At 32.5% G+C, this 21,824-nt stretch overlaps 2 protein-coding genes across 2 annotated transcripts; both read left to right on the forward strand.

Annotated features, from left to right (window-relative positions):
* Positions 1–4,124: 4,124 nt before the first annotated feature.
* Positions 4,125–10,750, forward strand: LOC133309385 (protein root UVB sensitive 5). Its single transcript, XM_061510147.1, has 15 exons — positions 4,125–4,313; positions 4,653–4,712; positions 5,215–5,369; positions 5,824–5,924; positions 6,716–6,774; positions 6,919–6,965; positions 7,051–7,129; positions 7,222–7,294; positions 8,311–8,400; positions 8,988–9,047; positions 9,147–9,260; positions 9,446–9,506; positions 9,594–9,712; positions 9,840–9,932; positions 10,131–10,750. Exons 1-15 carry the CDS (start codon positions 4,135–4,137, stop codon positions 10,368–10,370), a joined length of 1,530 nt encoding a protein of 509 aa, XP_061366131.1. The 5' UTR covers positions 4,125–4,134; the 3' UTR covers positions 10,371–10,750.
* A 2,775-nt stretch (positions 10,751–13,525) lies between these two features.
* LOC133309344 (alcohol dehydrogenase-like 3) lies at positions 13,526–20,347 on the forward strand. Its single transcript, XM_061510112.1, has 10 exons — positions 13,526–13,610; positions 13,794–13,930; positions 14,048–14,097; positions 14,191–14,525; positions 17,014–17,096; positions 18,845–18,920; positions 19,067–19,128; positions 19,230–19,325; positions 19,635–19,796; positions 20,237–20,347. The coding sequence occupies exons 1-10, from the start codon at positions 13,526–13,528 to the stop codon at positions 20,345–20,347; spliced, it is 1,197 nt and encodes a 398-aa protein (XP_061366096.1).
* The last annotated feature ends 1,477 nt before the right edge of the window (positions 20,348–21,824 follow it).

Here is a 21,824-nt window from a genome sequence, read left to right on the forward strand (position 1 = left end):
CAAGTGGTTGGGGGTTCGAACCCCAACTCTTGTGAATAGAAAGCATTCAGTGGCCAACTCTTTATCACTTTGTGCGTTGACCCGGAGCGAGGGATTAGTCTCATGGCTATCGCCTATGGGAATACCCGGACGTAATTCAAAAAAAAAAATTCTCACTAGGATTCGAATTACCCTGCTGTTTTGGAAGATTAGTTCACCATTTGTTACACCAAATATACCAAATTTTTTTGCCGGTACGCGTTTTATACGTAGCCGATATTAGTTCTGACATCAACGCTCATTATTCTTACTCCAAACTTGATATTCTTGACCTAGATATTTTTCTAGGAATATTTATATTTTTATTATAATTTTTCGAGATACTTCACCGGTACACAATTATACCGCGAAGCAGAACCAGTATCTGCACTTTTCACCAGAACATCGATTTAAGCATTATTTATCCTTCTCAATAATTATTCTGATTTTTCTATATTTATCCAAATTCAATTATGGAATTATTTTCTAATTCCATAATTAAATCATTTAAATCCCTAATTTAACGGTGCGGGTTCTTACACCTTTGATCCAACTTCAATATCTATTTCTGGTTTTTGAGATTCCAATGTTACATCATCTACTAAACAAATCTCAGGCAAATATTTCTCTATAAACACCTCATTAAAGTTCTACCAGCTTGCTTCAAATTAGGGGTGTTAACGGGCCGAGCCGAGCCGAGTTTTGATCTTAACGGGTCAAGCCTGTATTTAAACGTGTCCGACTGGCCTTAGCCTGTTACTTGTTACAAATATAATATTGGCCTGTGGCCTGGTTTATTTACAAAAAATAAAAGCCTGTGTGAAGCCTGTCTTAGCCTGTTAGCTTGTTAAAGAATAAAAATAAGAGAACATAATTCTACAAAAAAATCAATTTCCAGATAGAAACCTTAGCTTCCAATTTGCAGCAATAATTTACAAAGTCTACAATAAATAAAAATTAAAGTGAGAGAAGGTAGATAACATGTTATATTATCTTAGCCCATTATAAAAAAAGTGCCAACAAAAATAAAAATAAAATAAATAAAATAAAAAATAAATTGACACAAACGAGCAGTGCACAGTGGAACGAATGCGTTTTTGTGGGTTTGTTTGTGTGAAGGAGGATATAAGGATAATATAGAACAACACTAGTAATTCCATAAGTATACATAAATTCAATATATATCCAAATAGCATAATATAGAACAAAATCATTCAAAAAGTCTGTTAAACCAATAAAATGGGGTGAAATAAATTGATGAGAGAGAGTTATTACAAGTAGTATAAAAAGTATAAATAAATATTTATATACTAGGCTAGCCTGGGAGGCTCTAAGACTGAGCTTCTGAATTAGAGCCTGATGCCTTTTTATTAAACGAGCTTTTATACAAGTCCAAGCCTGGTTCCAACACGAGCTTTTATTAAACGAGCTCAGGCCTTTACGAGCCGAGCCAAAGGTCCATAGCTCGTTTACCACCCCTACTCCAAATTGAGCCAATACCAGCATTTATACCATTTGAATGTAGGTCCTCTAAGCCCACTCATAGCCACTCTTGATTTTTGATCTTCTTGGATTCTCCCTGCCTGAAAATATTTTTCCAAATAGATTAGACACCCCAAGGTTCATAATCTTCTCCATAGAATTTGGGGATTTCCCTTCTAGATCTCAAATGATCATTCAATTGTTGCATCAAATTTTCTCTTGTCAGCGTGGGCATGATTCTTAGAGCTCCCAGATCGAAAGCTCTAATACCAATTGATAAAATCTATTAATACCAGTAGCAATAAAATAAAAAAATATGTTGATATATTGATAATGAAAGCTTGTAATACAAACACCAATTGAAGTAAAGGCAAATAACAACTAGAAGAAATAATAAAGACTGCCTCAGAAAAATAATAAAGGTGCATATCAATTCGAGGAGAGCTCTACAGCCCTCCCAAAGAAGTCCCAAATTTCACAATATCCTCCTTCAGAGTGCAATTCCTATATTTAACTACCGAGAGTTCCTTCCTTGCCATCATTCCTACCAATTATGTTATCCATGTCATCATTCCTACCGACACTGGTGAAACTATTCGTTTTTGGATAGATAGGTGGATAGAGAATGAACAACAATGTTACATATATGTCTAATTTTTTGTTTTATTGTTCCTTTTATTCTGTCTTTGCTAGTCTTTGTTGTATCTTCGAATCAGTGGTAAAAACGTTAACATTGTATGTGAGAATTAGACTTATTTAAATAGGTGAAAATATTTATAGAAAATAATAATAATAGTGGCTTATGTTCCCTCAAGAGAGGATACAAGTTCAATCCCTTGAACATAAATTTTATGGTGACAAGGAGATCAGATCTCAAAAAAGAGTGTACTCATTCATGGTTGTAACTATCCCAAATCTTTTTGTACATGAAAAAAGCAAAAAAGAAAAGAAAAAAGAATTGTATAAAAATCATTTTAATACTTAGCTAGATATGGAAAGTTTTCATTTTTCGTAATTTGAAAAAGAAAATCCTGCATTTAATAATTGACATAAAAGACATCTCTTAACCATAAAAATCATGTGCACTCACTTTTGGAGCCTGTCATTATGGAAAGTCTTAGTCTTGTTCCCTGTCGTAGAGGACTCTTATGATGTTCATGAATATTGATGCAAACAAAGACATGTAACGGAATGCAAATGTAACTTGTTTATTGTTTAACTGAAGTATTTATTAAATCATAATTTTATAATAAATATTCAAAATTTTACAAGTATAGCATAAAGTCAATCAAACATTTAATGGGTAATATTTTTAGGAAAAGTAAGTATTAGAGTGATACCTAATAACTAATTTTATTTTATTTTTACTTATTCATAAAAGAAATGTATATTTATAAACGGATTACTATGAAACCAACTTTTTTAAGTACTATCACGACTAAAGATTTCTCTTAATAATCATTTTATCCTATATCTGAATTTTAATTCTTTTCCTTTAAATATTGCTTCCCCTTCATTGAAACCAACCACTAATCTTTTTTTTTTTTTTTTTTTAAGCAAACCAACCACTAATCTACTAGCACATTAGTTCAGCATTTGTGACACTGTATCCAACTTGGAAGACAAATTCAGCATCATAAACTAAGGTGTAGAATCCCACTTTTACCGACATTTCAAAAAACTTAAAATATTATATTTGATTTCTGATATTCTGGTCTTTTTTGACACTCTGACATATTTCAATATCTATAATATTTGAGATTTTATTACATATTATGAAAAAATTAATCGATGTCTTATCAAACTGTTATAATAAAAATTAAAACTGGATATTGAATAAATCTCACTGTAATGTATAAAAAAAATTTAATTTAAAAATATAATAATAAATATTTACATCTTATGTTTCTTTGTAAAATTGATGGGTATTATAAGTTTATTTTCATTTTTTTGTTAAATTATTAAATATTAAATATTAAATAATATACACTATATAAATTAAATTTATTATTTAATATTAAAATATTTTCTAACGTGTCAAAATCTAATATTTTTTAAAATTAACGTGTCGGAGTATCGTGTTTCGTATTCCGTGTCGGTGTCGGTGCAACATAAATCATAAGTGCATTTTAAAACAAATTAAAAAGAGTTTAAGATTACCACAAAAAGAGAGAGTTTAAATTTACATTTGAGAAGTGTTTGTGAAAAAACATATGATTGCAATATCTTAATAAAACCGAAAAGAAATATTCTGTAACTTTTATTATAGCAGTCAATCCAAAAATAAAATAAAATTAAACAAACTGAAAACAAAGTCCATTTAGCATATCAGATTATTTGAATATGAATTACAAAAACTTGTTAAGCAGGCCAGACTATTTAGCCCGAAAAGTGACATGGGCCGGTGCACAATTAATTATTGGGTCAAGTAATGAATTCGGGTGGTAACTGAAGAACCGAACCGACCCATTTCGTGGCTCGTTTTTCAATTTTAGTTTCGGATTTTGTAGATAGCAAAACTGTGTGAGCTTGAGGTATACCCATAAAAGAAGAAGCAAAAACCTCTTCAAAGTTTGAAACTTTTTCACAGTTCAATCATAAGAAGCTTCAAAGTTTGCTGCTTCTTTTTTTTCAATGTCTCACACGTTGCAACTCTCATTCTCTTCAAGTCTATTCTGTTCTTCAATGAAGGTGAACAAGATGAAGATGAAGATGAAGATGAAGATGAAGAGAGTTAGACCTCACTGCCTTCAAATCCTATGCTCTTCTGAACATTCCGGATTCAAAGATGAAGATGATGCTGATAATGGAGGGTAAATTTTTCAGGGAAAAAAAATTGAATTTTTCTTTTCTTTTTTCACCAAAAGTCTCTTAGTTTATGAAGGATAAGGAAATTTAGATAATTTATCTGTTCTGGGGCAAAAAAAAATTAATCTTTATATTTGCTTCTCCGAAAATTTTACAAGTTGATGAAGCATTTGGTTACATTGGCGCCATTTCAATCAACAAAATTTAGATAATTTATCTGTTAATGACAAGAAAGAAAAATGAATTTTGAGAAATCTTTCAAGGTTTCACTTGAATTTATCAAACCAAGCTTTTGACTTTGATGTGTTTCAAAACTCTTTTTTCATTTTGTTGTGTTGTTTCAGAGCTCAAGGCTTGTCGAGGGTGATATTGGTGGAGAGATATAGCAATGGTACTGCTAAGAGGTTTTTACTTAACTACACCATATTTTGGGTTCTTTCCATTTTTTTACTTCTGTAAGTGCACATTCGTGAAGGTTACTGCGTTAGCAGCATTGGTGGTGGTTGTTGTGAAGTTGGGATCATGGAATAATAATACACATTAATTATTACTTTGTTAGAAAAAGTAATAATTATATTGAAAGTTCAAGTGTTCGAAAATGAGAAACACCCTCTTTGCAAATATATAAGGGTAAAATTGCGTCCAAAGATTGCTTTCACTTCTCCCTCGCTAGTTGGGGTTTAATGGGAAATAAATGAATGCAAATTGCTTTGTTAGATACACTCTCTGAATTAACTGTCAAGGAAAAGGAAATAGTCATAGCCATGTTTGCTTGTTGCTTGGAATATTCTAGTAACCACTTGAACTTTTTTAAATCGCCATTTGCACAATTACATTGATTTCGCAGTGGTTGCCTTCTCCAAACTAGGCTTTAACTATGACTTTTTTTGTCTCCCTCATGAGCAGATATGTATTAGGTGATGATTCGCAGTTGCAAACCTTTCTTGTCGAAGATGAAAGGTCTACAGCAAACAGGTTCCGGGATTTGCATTCCCTTGACAAAAGAATATCATGGCTTCCAGTGATAGTCAAAGATTTTATTCTACCAGCTGGCTTTCCTGGTGATTAACATAATATGTTAAACTGATTTCCTGTTGTTGTTGTTGTTTTTCATTTTTGTCATGGATATTCAACTAAAAAGCTACTAACTCAACTTAAAGTGATGGACTTGAGATCCAGTTTTTAGATGCATAATAATTTAAAGCTTTAGAGTAGGATAAACATTGTATTGCTATCGCAACATGTTCCATTCTATAATCTCATGCTTTCATTCTTCTTTGGTATGAAATACTTTGAAACTTGATGCCACTGAAATAGTGTCCAACAGATGATAAATTTATAATGAATTGATGCTTACCTAAGGTTGTCTTGCACAAGAGCAGAAAACTTGAAAAAACAAACATTAAAAATTTTAGTGGATGTTTCTTGGAGAAATTTCTGGAGTTTTAACTCCAGTGATTACGTGAAGTTGGAGGGAAACCATTTGTGCACTTACCTTTCTTAGTGATGATGCAGGCTCAGTTTCGGATGATTACTTGAACTACTTGTTATTACAGTTCCCTACCAATGTGACTGGATGGATCTGTCACACCCTAGTCACTTCAAGTCTCCTAAAGGCATGTCAATCTTGCTCAAGCTGCTGATTTTTTCTCAAGGATGCTTTATTATGAATTTTGGCTAATTTTTATGGTTCGTTTGTGTGCATTTGGCTTACTTAGCATTGAGTTTGATAATTGGTGCACAAAGCCCCATTGTGCATGTCCGTGAGTCTTAAAGCCAATTCTTTAGAATCATTAGAGTTAGTTCTATCATTTACTTGCTCCATGAATACTATAAAATGTCAATTCAACCCAAAAGGTTAAGTTGATAGGTGAAAGCCACATTAATGGTTTTATTTTATATTTCTCTAACATGCTCCCTCACACAGGAGCCCATTGGACTTAAAGGGTGGATAATGTAGGTCCATCTACTTCCTTATGCTAAGAAACTCCATAATATTTAATTATTTATTAAAAGAATGGGGCAACAAGGATCGAACTTGTAACCACGTGGCCACAGAGGCTCTGATACCATATAAAGTGTCATTCAATCCAAAAGTTTAAGCTATTAAGTGAAGGCCATATTAATATTTTTATATTGTATTTCTCTGAAAATACATTTTCTGATCTTGATTGAAGTTTCCTAAAGTATGTTGATGTACGTTAGGTGGCATCTCCTTTAATAGTTATCTCTGTTCCTTTAATTTTTATCAAGAAATGTTTTACTTGTTGTATCTATGTGATTGTACAGCAAAGTGTTGTGCAATTCTATCTGCTCCACAAGAATGTCATCTTCTGTTTAAAAATTATTTCTCCACAACATAAATGTGAGGCTGTCCTTTGTGTCAAAAATTCTTCTTCACTTGCAGGCTGTTGGTGTTGGCTCTTTCTCTGGAACCACAGCTGCTGCTTCTGCTGCTGCCATCAGGTGACTCATAAATTTTAGAGCTTAAGCATTTGTATACAAATATTTTTATGCATATAGTAATATCTTAGTTACTTTTACACAGCCATTTAATTGTAAATTTGATTTTTACGTGGTTGATTGCATATTTTATACTTTCATCTTCAGATGGGTCTCAAAGGATGGCATTGGGGCTGTTGGACGCTTATTCATTGGTCTGGCAATCATGAAGAAAGCTAAAGAAAGCAGATGATTATGAGCTGAAATTTTGATTTAACTGACTGTTGCTACTTTTTTCAGGTGGACGGTTTGGAAATCTTTTTGATGATGATCCAAAGCAATGGAGAATGTATGCAGACTTTATTGGCAGTGCTGGAAGGTCTGAGTAGTATGCCTAGTTGTTTCCATATCGAAATGTGCAAATAAAATCTGGCTCTAGAGAGACCCTTACACTGCAGATATCTCATGCAGCATTTTTGATCTGACAACCCAATTGTATCCTGCCTATTTTCTTCCTTTGGCATCTCTTGGAAATCTTACTAAGGTACTTTACTATGCAGCTTTATTCTATCAATAGGGCGATTATGTTATGAGAAAGCCTTGATATGCTATACTGTGAACAATCTGATTCTGTCATATATTTTATGAAATATTCTGTAACAGATTTCATTACTAGTAGGCACATTTGATTGTAGTCAATTAAAAAATCCCAAAAACAGGGTTTCTGACATTAAATTATTTCCTTTTTTAGCAAGGCTGACTTTGTATAAATCCAGCCTATGCATGGATCAGTACACATTCTGCAATTTCTGACACATATAGATGATTATTAGTTAATCGTTCAAAGATATCAAATGATTTAAAGTAACATATAACAATTATCTTTGGCAAAAATGTCATTTTCTGAGTACCCTTCCTTTTCTACTATTGAATTTTTTTGTGTTCAAGGAGGAAAGTAAAAAAATAAATAAATAATAATATTCTGTCTTAAAAAAAGAGAACAGGGATGAAATTATATAGATAAGAAACTTAAGTTGCTCATTTCTTGTTTGTTTGGCTGAAAGAAACAGATGATAGCTATGCTGAATTGCTGATGTGATTTTTGCATTATCTGAACCTAGATAAATAATATGTAGCTATGTACAGAACATTTTGGTAATTACCAGTTTATTTATTTTTAATTTTTTTTGTGGGGTAATGGGGAGACGGGATAGATTCTTTGCACCGAGAGTTTGACCATTTATATTCTTTATTTGTCTCTCTTCACATTCCAAAATGTGGCCACCTGATTTTTTTTCAGCTTCCTTGCATCCTCCCAAACAAATGCTTAGCAAACTATAATGTCAAAAAGTCACTTCCTATCCCAAATAAAGTTGGAGGATTATTGAAAACAAGCGCAGTTATGACAAATTCTTTTTGAACATGAATCCTGAAATAACTATGCTTCATTGATAGTAATTTAAAAGCATTTGTAGTTCTGCAATTCATGCATACAGATGGATGGCTTAATAGCTGGTTTATAAATGATTGTAGAATTTTCTGAGTTTTATTTTCAAACAGGCTGTAGCAAGAGGACTGAAAGATCCTTCTTTTCGTGTGATTCAAAACCATTTTGCAATTTCAGGAAACCTAGGAGAGGTTGCAGCGAAGGTATACTCTCATATCATAAATTATTTTAGAGTAATACTACTTTACATTCTGGTAATAATTTTTCTTGTGATCATAAATTGCATTGATAGTTGTCATTTTCATGCTTTCAAGCATTAATCTTAACTCTCTCCTATCCATGAATACATCTTCTCATATCAACAAAAATTCATGATAAATCTTAATATATTACATTTTATATTATATACCCAATATTCATGATAAAATTACAACTAAATATGAATACTAGATGCTTGTGATCTATTTTGTATTTCATAGCTATATATTTCAGGCCAGGTTATGTCTAAGCTTTTAATATGTTCTTGTAAGAACCACCGAGTCCGAAGGCTAAGCCAAGATGTTGGAGCCAGAGGGAACTGGTCAATGCAATAGATGACTTGATTCATCAATTGTCATTAATAAGTTCCCTTTTGGTCCAACATCTTGACTTGACTTGATTTTAGGAATTCTCCCTTTATTCTTTTAAACAGGCAGCTATGTATGATAGTTATTCTCTGATGTGCAACTGGTTGGAAAATGGAAATCGTAAAGGGTTTTCCTCATATAACTGTTTCATCAAAATATCTCAGGAAGAAGTTTGGGAAGTGGTTGCTCAACTCGTTGGTCTTGCTTTGGGCATATTGATACTGGTAAAGTAAATAAAGTTTTGAGATGGCTTTATTTCTTGTTGTGGCAACACCAAGATACTGTTAGTTGGCATGTTACATTCTTTAAGTTTTTTACTGCAGGATACATCTGACATAGTAAAATCATACCCTGTACTTTCATTAACTTGGTTGAGTGTACGACTTCTGCATCTTCGGCTACGCTATGAATCACTTTCAGTCCTCCAGTTTAACACAGTAAGCATGTAATGCATGAGCTAATGTAGCATCTAATGCAAATAAATCTGTATGCATGCAAGCTGATAGAAAGACATTTCAAATCTGAGTTTGTGGATGGAGAAGTTAAGATATCAATCTTCGAATATTTATTTTAATGATTGATTTGTTTAATTATTTTTCTTTTGTGAAACTCTTGTTTACAGATAAATCTTAAGCGTGCTCGCATACTGGTAAAATCACATGTGTTACACTCTAATGTTCCAGGTTACATTCGGACAAGTTCAGTGCTTTGCTGTGTGAGTTATTTCCCTTCCCAGCAATGTCCAATTTTGTTAGATGGATTTATTTCAGGATGCATGGATTGCAACAGTGAAGAGAATATATTAGCTTGGTCGCAGTTCATGAAACCAAAAATAATTTTTGGCTTGCCCTTGGAGAAGATGGATGGTGTGGAGAGATCTCATTTTATGGTATAGGATCATATTGCTGCTATTGTCACAATTTTATGAAGGAAACCAAGAGGTTCATAATTATTTTCTCTATTGTTCAAATAAAGCCATCTGGAAAATCATATAATGAATGCTATTATGGAGGCAGGTTGAGGCACTTCTAAAACTATATGCAAAGGAGAAATATATTCTTATGTTGAACCAGCAGCCAGAAGATTTGAAGTTTTATGTTTCTTTCAAGGTATGCTTTAATTCCTTATGAGAATTAATTGGAAAACTTAGTCCTCATTTGACCTGGTTTCTATTGTTAGACATAAAAACCATTCATAATCCTTCACCTAATAACTTATGCTTTTGGCATAGTTGGTCACTGACATAGTATTAGAGCTTCTAAGACCAAGAAATTAGGAGTACCTTCTCATCTATAATCATAATGCAGGTTGGAGCTACAAGTGTCTCGGTATTGCGAAGTGTGTGGCAGACTTTCTGGCTAAGTGAGAATTGGGATAACAATGCTAATGTTTGTGATCAACTTGCTAATAGCCTAATGGAATTGGAAGATAGGTTTGAGGATTTCATTCAGAAGTTGAAAGGTGCTGAATGGGATACCCAGCAATTAAATTTGAAGGTTCCAAAAGAAATCTTAATTGATGACATCAATCCTCTCTTAAGACCATGAGGTCCTTCTTGAGAATTGAGGCCTAAAATCTGATAAGCCAAATTATACATTCTGGTGGCAGAGTTTCAAGCATTCAGAGCAAGATATATGTTTTCCCTTGTAGATATTCAACAAATGGAGACAAAGTACTTATGGTGGCCAATGGACTTATAATCTTAACTCATTTAACACCATATACTGGCTTTGACACTGCATTCTTAGGAAGGCTCCTGTTGTAAAGAATCTGTTCTCAATTTTGTTTGAAATATTTCATGTTTGCAATATTTTTGGGAAAAAGTTCATACTTGTTCAAAATAGGAAGACAGATGCATCCACTCCCAAAGCTCAGTTATAGTGTAATGTAATAAATATTCATTTAGGTTTTCCATTTTGCATGCAATAGGCTATCATGTCATGTAATAATATTTTAGCTAAAATTCAAATAATACCATTGGCTTTAGAGTAATTAAATGGACAAAGTAACTCCCCCAATTAGACAATGCATGAAACAAGATAAAAAATGTTTTTATTTATAAAATTTATTTATAATAATAAAAAAGTACATGGGTCCATTTGACTCTCAGATTGTCTCTAGGACACCTATGTACCAACAATGCCATTTGCATGAAATCCAAAAGGAAAGGTTACGCTTTTTTGCCAAGGAGCTTCAACATAAGCCATTTGCATGAAATCCAAAAGGAAAGGTTACGCTTTCTTGCCAAGGAGCTTCAACATAAGTGTGCAAGCAGAATCCAAGTCTCCAATAAAGAAATAAACTCCCCAAGCACCAAAATTTGAAAATCCACCTAGACTTTGAAGATGAAAATCTCTTCCCAGAATGGTTCAAATTCGGGAAAAAGTGTGGGCTTTACTAAGGATAAGATTCTAAATTATTTTGCTTTTGGAATGAAATGATTTGGTTGAGTATAGCTCAATCTATGGTTTCAAGCTTTCTTTCTCCATTTTCATGGGGTTCTTTGGATACGGGAGAAAGACACAAGGAAGAGAGTGGTTTTGGGGAAAATATAAGTGTTTCAAGTATTGTTATTGAGTAAGTCATTTAGAAAGGGTCAGAATATGTGAAGTCAAGATGGAGCAATACTATATTACGATAAATTTGTAATAGAAAGTAATCAATAAAACTCATAGTAATTCCAAAAAACAGATGCGTGAATGATGCAAAAGCTTAAAGAAATCCGAGCCCAACAATTGTTATTGCCTTAAGACAATTTGTTCCCTCAATTAATGTTGAAGTATGATGAACAATTGTCTTCCAAGATAGAACAGATTGCTTCTCAAGAATGATGGAACTATCAATTAAGAGCCCCCATGAACACAACTAAATGCTTGAGGAATCACACTTACTAATCCTATGGCATAATGTATTAACTACGGATGCATGAATGAAGAGGCAGAAAAGATTTGGATATATGTTTTTCTGAAGGGCTTAGCATCTATATATGGACACTGATCGGGCACGATGAATAGCCACAAGCGAATTGATTGGACACACTGAATCGTCGCTGACGAACCATCATGACTAACGACAATGAACCGGAACTGGTTCGGTTATAATCGAACGCACCATTCCGGTTCAAAAGAGCGTTGAGTAATGGAGCACATCGTTTTGGTTCAAAATTTGGCGTTGAATAACGTTTCAGTTTGAAAAATTTGAGGGAAGCAACGAATATGACAGAGATATTTTGGACAAAAAATAAAAATTTATTTACTTCTCTCACACATACGTGCGATAGTGCAGTGCCGAGCCGGCCATAGCGCATGCGTGTTGTGGTCCAAGGCCCACGTGCGTCCTCTCTCCCCCACAAAAATGGAGTGCCCTTAAGGGGCAAATTAAAAGATGAGATAGAGACTTATAAACCTTTCCACCTGTCTTTACTTGTCGAATGTGAGACTTCTACCCACACACCCTTACATCTCCTTTCCTCTTCTTTTTCAATTACTTCATGGGACCTTTTGGTACAAAGTTTTTTTTAGGATTCCCGGAAAACTGAAGGTGGTAATCTTTTTTATCCACGTTTGGTATGAGATTTTTAAATTTTTTTCGGGAATCTGATTTTTTCGGGATTTTATTTTTTGTATAATTTTTTTTGAAATTACCATCTGTGGGTGGTATTCTAGGATTTCTATGATAAGTAAAATTTTAATACAACCATATACAGTATCAAGAAAATTAATCCAATATTCCAGGAAATATGTTAGTCTACCAAACAATTTTTTGGTAACATTCTCGAAAAACTCATTTTCCAATTATATTCCTGAAAATCGTGATTTTTAAAATAAAAAAAATTTCTCGCATACCAAACGTCATCCTTATTCATAACTCATGGAATTTTAGACACAAATTTTAACAGGCATAAACTTGTCTATCCCACTGATTTAACTCTCTTTCAAACTTGTCATACTGACTTATAATATTTTGGTAATAATATTCACTAATTTATTTTTAAGTTTTGGATAACTTTGCCTACTCATATTTTTATCCCCAAAACTATCACTGTTTACTCATTTTCCAAAAATGACGTGATTATAATTAATTAGGATTTCTACCTAATTATCAATTTAATTCCTAAAATCACAATTTATAGATTAGAGTTATTATACTTGTCCCAGCTATCTACCTTATTAATGGGACATTTTATCTTTTGCTTTCCGAAAGAACGTAATACGGACGAATGTATTAAAAAATAATGGGTATATGCCTAACGCCCACTTATCTGTCTAATTAATGTAACATTTCAGATAAATTACATAAATGAGTATATTTATCTTTAAATTTTAATAAGTTAAGATTATAATATATCATTAAATTAGTATATTTTTATAGACTAACTTATTTCAACATTATTATATGACGTTTTATATAAATAACTTCTGTTTAGATTATGTTAAAACCCAAGTTTGAATTTAAATTGTTTTGTTTTAAATATAGGAATGACAATTGTTTTATTTTAAAAATAGGGGAAGGAGTTTAGCAATTTGTTACTCTGGATATCTGTTTCAGTTACTGATGCATATCTGATAGAATCATTTCTTTGTGTATAAAAAGACCTCACCAGAGGAAGAATTAATGAATACAAGAAAATATATTCCTTCCTATATTTGTATTTTTGACAAATTCATTCACCGTAATTAATCACAGAACAAGTCAGAGGAAGATGGAAGGTGCAAAGGTTGCAAATGGAAACGGCTCATTGAACTTGAAGCCAAGTGAGACTAAGGGAAAGATCATTACTTGCAAAGGTAACGTAACACATAAATTAAATTCAAACCATTATTAATATATATATATATATATTTCATACATTTATATATACTTGCTGCAAATTAAGAATATGCATGCTAATTTCTCATTCTGCTTGGGATTGATCTTGATTATATTAATTAAACATGATCATCTGAATAAATGGGTATATTAATTATTAGCTGCTGTGGCATATGGTCCGGGAGAACCCCTCGTGGTGGAACAAGTTCTTGTTCATCCACCTCAGAAAATGGAGGTTCGAATCAAGATTCTCTATACTTCTATTTGTCACACCGATCTCAGTGCTTGGCGAGGCGAGGTATATATATATATATATACATCTATATATTATATGCATATATGATCTATTAAAATTAAAACCATATTATAAATTTATCTTATAGTTTTTTTTCTTTTTTTGGTTTACCAAATTAAGAATGAGTCTCAGCGTGCTTTTCCACGAATTTTTGGCCATGAAGCTTCCGGGTATGACATGAAAAACTTGATATGGTTGTGACAAATTTGATTGTTTAATTAAAATATATATGAATTAGAGAAGTGATGGAATTGAATTTGCAGGGTTGTGGAGAGCGTTGGGGAAGGTGTGAGTGACATGGAAGAAGGGGACATGGTGGTGCTGATATTCAATGGGGAGTGCGGTGAGTGTAGCTACTGCAAGTGCGAGTTAACAAACATGTGTGAGAGGTTTGGTGTGAACCCAATGAAGAAAGTTATGGCTGGTGATGGCACATGCAGATTCTCAACCATTAACGGCAAACCCATCTTCCATTTCTTGAACACCTCAACCTTCACGGAGTACACGGTGGTTGACTCAGCCTGCGTCGTTAAGCTCCACCGTGACCTCACCCTTAACCTCAAAAACCTCACCTTGCTCAGCTGCGGTGTATCCACAGGTATGTATCTACGTTGAATCAATAATCAGTATAATGCAACAGTGGCCAAAGTGCCAATCTTTCCCAAACATTTGAATAAAATTTTTGACAAACAATGATACTTTGGTCGATGTTCCCAGTATAATAATCAATAGATTATACTTGTTACTATTTTAGATTTATTATCTGATTAGTTAATTAATTTAAAATTAATGATAATTTTTTTTAACTATTGATTTTAAATTAATTCAATGATCATCAATAAAATAATAAGAATGATAAGTCTAATATGATAGCAAGTATATAATTGTTCTCATAAAATAATATGGCCTATATTTATATATATAGATATTAAGTGCAAACATAAGGAAATAAAATTAATGATTCATGCATGTGTAGGGTTCTTGGATTTCGTGTGGGGTTTACACGCCCCCTCGACTGTCGTTGATCTTAGGATTGATGAAAATAATAAATGGTTTTTGTTTTATCCTTTAACATAATACAACAAATTTTTCTATATTCACAACATTTTGTGGGGCCCACACTTTTTAAAACAAAAAAACAAATAAAAAATTAAGGCACGCAAAACGAATCTCTATAATATTACACAATCACTTTTCCTACAACATAACTCTTATAAAATCCTATAATAAAAATATGACAAAGCAAATAAAATAGACCCCGTCATTGTGGGTTTTCAACAATGATAGGAAATTTACTTTTCATATATATATATATATATATATATATAAAATAAAGATGTCTCTTCTGCTTACCGTTTGTGTCTCTGAGCTACCTGTAAAGAACCTTGAGATACACTACCTCAAAAGTTAGTTCAAAGGGTGGGAGTGTTCAAGACCTTATAAACTCCACATTAGTTGCACATACAACCAATGTGGGACTATATATCTCAACACGCCCCCTCACACGAGAGCCTATTGGGCTTGATGAGTGGAAGATGCAACAGACTCAGGCTACCTGTGCTAAGAAAGTTCACAAGAGAAAGTGGGGTACGACGAGAGGCTCTGATACCATATAAAGAACCTTATAAACTCCATATTAGTTGCACATACAACCAATGTGGGACTATATATCTCAACACGTCCCCTCACACGAGAGCCCATTGGGCTTGATGAGTAGAAGATGCAACAGGCTCAGGCTACCTGTGCTAAGAAAGTTCACAAGAGAAAGTGGGGGACGGCGAGAGGCTCTGATACCATATAAAGAACCTTGAGATACATCACCCAAAAGCTAGCTCAAAGGGTGGGAGTGCCCAAGGTTCTTTACATGGTATCAGAGCTACTACAGAAATAGAGGTTTGAAGAGCTTGGGGTGTTGCTGAAGTCATTTGGTCCTGAGAAGGTTTCTTTACACCAAATAGCTTGGGCACTCCCACCCTTTGAGCTAGCTTATAGGGTAGTGTATCCCAAGATTCTTTACACTACCATTATCAGCATTTACCACAAAAAAAATAATGTACGGACCTTAGACACAGAAAAAGAAAAAGAAGGAAACAAATAAAGAAGTTCATTGACAAAATCAGAGTTATGATACTTGCAACTTTAAGCATCAACTTGTGTTTTCCTGCCACAGATATAAAAATAAGAGAAAAAAAAAATTAAAAATGAGAGAGAAAAAGTGATGAAGCCCAATCAATTTTTTTATCTGGGCCACAACTGCCAAAATAATTTTCCTTGTTTGTTTACAACTTTTTTGAATACTTGTTTGTTTTCAAAGAAAATGTCTCAACTTTTTGTCTTTTTTAAAAAAAAAATAAAAATAAAATAAAAGCTAAGGACGGAGGATTCTGTGGGCCAGATATGTCCTCCTCTTTTGTACAATTACCAAATTCAGTAACCAGTCAACCTCATATCAAGAAGGGTAATTAATGATAATGTTGTTTATACAATTAGTTTCCTTCAAAACACCAAAGATTTTTTGGTGAATAAAATTTAAGAAATCATTTTCTTATGTTGTAGGATTAAGCATTTTATGTTTTCTCACATAGAAACATGAGCTATTTTTTTAAAAAAAAAGTTGGTAGATCTTATTTAATTTTTTTTAATAATTTTTCTTCTATTACATGAGAGAGCTCGTAAAAAAAATTTCAACCTAAGAAACTATTTTTGAAAATAACTCTAGTTGATAAGCTATCTTGAGTAATATCTAATTTAAGTAATATAAAAATTAAGTTTAAAAATATTTAAAATTATAAAGACATGAGTAATTAATTTCAAATAAATTTAAATTCAAAAATTAGAAAATTAAAAATACATGTATCATATTTTTGTATTAGAAAATTAAAAATTTAACTATTTTATAAATAAATGTAGATTTAGTTATATGAACTCAATTATGATAACATATCAGTGATGTTACATAATATAATGTGATTGTGTATTAATTGTTTTTTTTTTTTTTTGAACAAGATTGTGTATTAAATTCTGATAACATGTCGGTGATGTTAAATAGATGTGATTGTGAATTATTGAAACTGAATAAAATGTAGGAGTTGGAGCTGCTTGGAATACTGCTAATGTACATTCAGGTTCATCTGTGGCAGTCTTTGGTTTAGGTGCTGTTGGCCTCGCTGTAAGTTTTCTCATTTTCTGCCACCCTTCTTAATTGCTACTTATTATTAACACATCCCTGTCACATCTTTCTATTTCTTGCTCATTATTCTTTGATTTTAGGAAAAAAGAAGTATTTTTTTTTTTTAATAACACAAGTTTCTGTCATTTTAGGTGATTTACACAAAGTACGATCGGTCGTATTTTGTGTAAAATTGAAAAGTTACTTTTTTTTTTTTCTCTCTCCAGTCATATCGCTGACGTATAAAGTGAAAAAAGTAACTTTTCATAATTACATAGAGTACGACCAGTCGTACTCTGTATAAATCACTAAAAAAACATAACTTGTGTCCTTTTATATGACACACACTAAACCCTTGATTTTTTTTTTTTTTTTATAACAAAACCCTTGATTTTAATGGAACAAAACATTAGAATAGTCCTAAACCAAAAAAGGAAATTTATCGAAAAATGTCTGAAATTTCAGTAATAAGAAAAAATCTGTGGACCCAATAAAATTGAAATAATAAATTAATGATTTTGGCTCAACTAAAATAGGGTATATACCCAAAAGTTGATGGTCCTAAGCTATTTGATCTGCCTAAAAGGGTTGATTCAATTCGCGAGAATCATAATTCAGAGAATAAACAGGTTCAAATTCGAAATCAAATTACTCGAACCCATTTAGATTTTGGACACTTGATTAAAAAAAAATTAAAGTATTTAGAAAAGAAAGACTGAATCTAGAGGTCACCTCTCTATTGTTTGACCCTCTTTTCTTTCAGATGAGTTAGATGAAAAAAAATTTCAAGCCTTTAATCTATGTCACCTATCATTAAGAAACTACACGGCATCAAAATCCAAATAGAGACGGTAGACGGCAACAACTAGGTGGCAAAATGGGCCAATCTAACCCAATCCAAAAAAAATGAGTTAAGTTAGGGTTGATTCGGAAAAAAAAAATGAGTCAGAAAATCTAACTCAACCCGACCCGGGTTAGGATTGACTCAAAAATATAGCTCATGGGTTGACTTGAAAAAATGGTTCGCGAGTTAGTTTGTTTTCATCCTATTTAAATGAACATGAAGTATTAATGCACCAGCTATACGACTTCGTAAGCTTAAACATTATAATTGTCTTACATAATAGTTTATTAAAGAAGCAAAATAGAAAGTTATAGAATGAGAAGTTAAAACAAATTGTTCTTAGTTTCGAATTTTCTTTGTAACAATTTTGCACAAACATCGAAAAACAATCAGAACCATTTACTACCAAATGGATAAAATATTTGAACCAAACAGAGCCAGCACAGCCTAACAATATAAAAATGGCAGCGATGTGAGAAGATTAAAGACTTAGATTTAGAGAAGAAAGATAATGACAGTGTGTGTGGGTTTTGTCCATTTTTGTATATTATATTTTGTATTTTTTTATAAAAAAAAAAACTCAACCCACGAGTTGACCCATTTGACCCGCGGGTTGGCAGCTCATTTTTACCAACTCAACCCGACTCATTTTTGACGAGTTACGAGCTAATCTGATGGGTTGGCTCATTTTTGCCAACCCTAACAACTACGATAAGAGTCCTTTTTTTCTTTTAAGTGGAGCTAGTTATATTTATTAAAAAAGTTATTATATTTTGCCAAAAATTAAATATTCATAAAGGTAATTTAAATTTAAGTATTTTTCTTAATTTTTATTTTTTGCGTTAGCATCAATTTCTCTTACTAAAACTTCTAGATGGGTAATTTTATATTGGACATGGCTCAGGTTGCAGAAGGGGCACGAGCCAGAGGTGCATCCAAAATAATAGGTGTGGACATCAACAAAGACAAATTCATTAAAGGTAGCCTATTCATTGTCAAAGTGGTATTAATTATGATGTTAATCTTTTTAATTGATTTTGAAAGTTAGGATTAAAATTAAATATAAGGACTTTATAATTTCCATTCTAATGGGGTGTATAATACATTTTTTCTTTGTGCTCAAAAGCCCAAGTAATGGGAATCACAGACTTCATAAATTCAAGGGATGAAGAGAAGCCGGTATATGAGGTTGGTATTTTTTTCTATCTTCCATCTCCTCCCATTTCACAAAAGAAAAATATCATATACACATGCATTTTCATTAGCAAAAATGATAAATTTATTTGCAGAGAATCAGAGAAATGACTGGAGGAGGTGTACACTACAGTTTCGAATGTACTGGAAACTTGAATGTTCTAAGGGATGCCTTCTTGTCTGCTCATGAGGTATAGTTTAATGAGAAATGATCCGTTTACAATTTTTTTTTTACAAATTATACTAAGTATAACCGGTCATACAGTCTTGATTAATGTATAACCGGTCAGACACAGCGTAGTTTGTAAACAAAAAAATTTGTAAATATAATCTTCTCCGTAGTTTCATTGCCGTAATTAATATTTCAACAATCCTTTCTAAACTTATTCCTCATGTGAAAGCAAAGATCAATTTCTAACTCATTACAAATGATGTTTACTAGTTAAAAATCAGTCATTACCTTACTCTTTCAAATTTTATGTCAATTTTTTGTGATACAGGGTTGGGGATTGACGGTATTATTGGGAATTCAAGCAACACCAAAGATGCTTCCCATCCACCCGATGGAACTCTTTGATGGTCGCAGAATTGTAGGATCTGTCTTTGGAGGTTTCAAAGGGAAAAGTCAGTTGCCTCATTTTGCCAGAGAATGCGTACAAGGAGTAATGATCATCACTACTTGCATATTCTTTGAAAGGGATATGATATTATAACAACTAATTAGTGTTACTATCAATGTTACTACCAATCAATTTCACTATGAGATTGATTATGTTGATCCAACGGTTATATTTATTTATATTTTTATATTGTTATGATTCCCATATTTAATGTGAAAACATTAAAAATAGGATATCATAATTATACAAAAGTGAAAATAAATATAAAATATTAAATATAAGGAATCATAATCATATAAAGATGAAAATAAATATAACCGTTGAATCAACATAATCGATCTAACGGTGAAATTGATTGGTAGTAACACTAATTGGTTGTTGCAATATTCTTCTCCTTCTTTAAAAAAATTAAAAATTAAAATTTTTGTTTAAACTCATGCTTGTCTATTACTTATTTGTTATGGCATTAATTAACTTTTTAGGTGGTGAAGCTGGATAATTTCATTGCTCACGAGCTTCCCTTCGAGGAGATAAACAATGCATTCGATCTTTTGGTCACTGGGAAGTCACTGAGATGTCTTATGCACCTCTAATTGAATGGCTTTGTTCATCAAGATAGAGCGCTTTCCCCCGTTTTATGATGATTTGAATTATGCAATATAGTATATATCTAAATATGAATATGTAATGACCAGTAAGGTGTTATTGGTGCTTTTAAACATACCTTATACTGCATTTTCTCACTGTATATGAAAGTGTGCCACGGCCAAGAAATAAAAGAATAAGTGTAAGTGTACTCACTCAGGTTTGTACATTTTGCACTAGTGTGTTGTACTGCTATTTCTTTTTCTTTATTTCTTTGCACCCTGTAAATAAAGACTCTATTGTAGTTGGTTAAGAATAAAATAACAATCATTCAGATACCACTATATGATCAGATGTAAAAGGTTGTGTGCAAAGGTGTTTAAAGAACAACCATTTTTTCATATTCTATCACCAAGTTCACAAAAAATTAAAGCTAATGATGTATTCATCAAAAAAAAGTATAGCATTTACAGAGTACCCTGGCAAAAATGTATATTCTACAAAATTCTCAGCCAAAGGATACAGAAACATTGGCAGTCGTATAATTATCATCACTGCTGGCAGAAAGGCTAAATCAATTCCCACAAATAATGAAAAGTTCTGCATGGAGTATTAATTACACAAAAATGGCTAAAACAATATGAATCCGAAGTTTACTTTCATTGATTGTTGATATTCTTTTGTTTGATGCGGTTTTCCTTTGTAATTGTTTGAAACTCTTTCTCACTAGCTGCAATTTGGCGCTTAACAATGTCATATGTGGTAAGCTTGATGCTGTGGAGAGAAACAAGGGAGAGATAATAAAATAATGATCAGCAACTGACAGTTATATTCCAATATGACAGTTCACTTACCATAGTGTGGGAAATCTACGAGAGATGATGAAGAATGGAGAAGAAACTCTTGTATTAAATTTTCACTAAAGAACAAAATACAAGCACATACTATCAATTTGTTGAATCTCACAATCACTCTCTCACATATAAGTACTAAGGCACTTTTTCTCACTTTCACTTCTATTAGAGTAGCATTAATTTGTTAGGATCCTGATTGTAACTATCACGGTTTGTTACCTTGTATATTAAAATAGATTAGCTTGATTTATGCTTTCTGTTCCTTAGTTTTAGCTGATTTCCTGATGTAAATAGATTAGCTTGATTTATGCTTTCTGTTCCTTAAGTTTAGCTGATTTCCTGATGTAAATAGATTAGCTTGATTTATGCTTTCTGTTCCTTAAGTTTAGCTGATTTCCTGATGTAACCAATTGTAAATCTTGGTCTATATAATAGACCCAATTTGATATATCATCAAGCTGCGAATGACAGCAACTTCTGTTATGGTATCAAGAGCTTGACGATCAACAAGCCTTCATTTTTTTTTTTTTTTTCATCATGACTTCCGCACCTAAAACCTTCAAGGTTTCTGATTCTAAGTCACCCTTTTACCTGCACCCATCCGACAATCCTGGTGCTGTTCTCACCACGG

The sequence above is a fragment of the Gastrolobium bilobum genome, unplaced genomic scaffold (assembly GCF_033153095.1).
Source record: "Gastrolobium bilobum isolate Gb01-03AN ecotype WA unplaced genomic scaffold, APGP_CSIRO_Gbil_v1 utg40732, whole genome shotgun sequence".
NCBI lineage: Eukaryota > Viridiplantae > Streptophyta > Magnoliopsida > Fabales > Fabaceae > Gastrolobium > Gastrolobium bilobum.